This window comes from Carlito syrichta, unplaced genomic scaffold (assembly GCF_000164805.1).
Source record: "Carlito syrichta isolate Samal-C Ts95f unplaced genomic scaffold, Tarsius_syrichta-2.0.1 Scaffold146101, whole genome shotgun sequence".
NCBI lineage: Eukaryota > Metazoa > Chordata > Mammalia > Primates > Tarsiidae > Carlito > Carlito syrichta.
Genome location: NW_007090197.1, coordinates 1 through 417, shown reverse-complemented (window position 1 = coordinate 417; position 417 = coordinate 1). Strand labels below are relative to the sequence as shown.

The 417-nt window shown below is 66.7% G+C and overlaps 1 protein-coding gene across 1 annotated transcript; it reads left to right on the top strand.

Annotated features, from left to right (window-relative positions):
• Positions 1-8: 8 nt before the first annotated feature.
• LOC110594846 (7SK snRNA methylphosphate capping enzyme-like) lies at positions 9-414 on the top strand (the record flags this gene model as incomplete). Its single annotated transcript, XM_021708757.1, has 1 exon — positions 9-414. A coding segment is annotated over one exon (406 nt), but the record flags the coding sequence as incomplete, so codon positions are not given.
• Positions 415-417: the final 3 nt, after the last annotated feature.

Below are 417 nucleotides of genomic sequence, written 5' to 3'. Positions count from 1 at the left end.
GCGGGGGCGGGGGCGGGGGCTTCAAGCATCCGGCCTTCAAGAGGCGCAGGCGGGTCAACTCGGACTGTGACTCGGTGCTGCCCTCCAACTTCCTCCTGGGGGGCAACATCTTTGATCCGCTGAACCTGAACAGCCTCCTGGACGAGGAAGTGAGCCGCGCACTCAATGCGGAGACCCCCAAGTCCTCCCCCCTTCCGGCCAAAGGGCGAGACCCGGTGGAGATCCTCATCCCCAAAGATATCACTGACCCGCTCAGTCTCAACACTTGCACTGACGAGGCCCAGGTAGTCCTTGCCTCGCCTCTCAAGACGGGTCGGAAGCGCCACAGACCCCGGGGACAGCACCACCAGCAGCAGCAGGCGGCCGGGGGGAGCGATGGCCTCTCCGTGCTGCCCGCAGCCCCCCTCACGCCCTCGC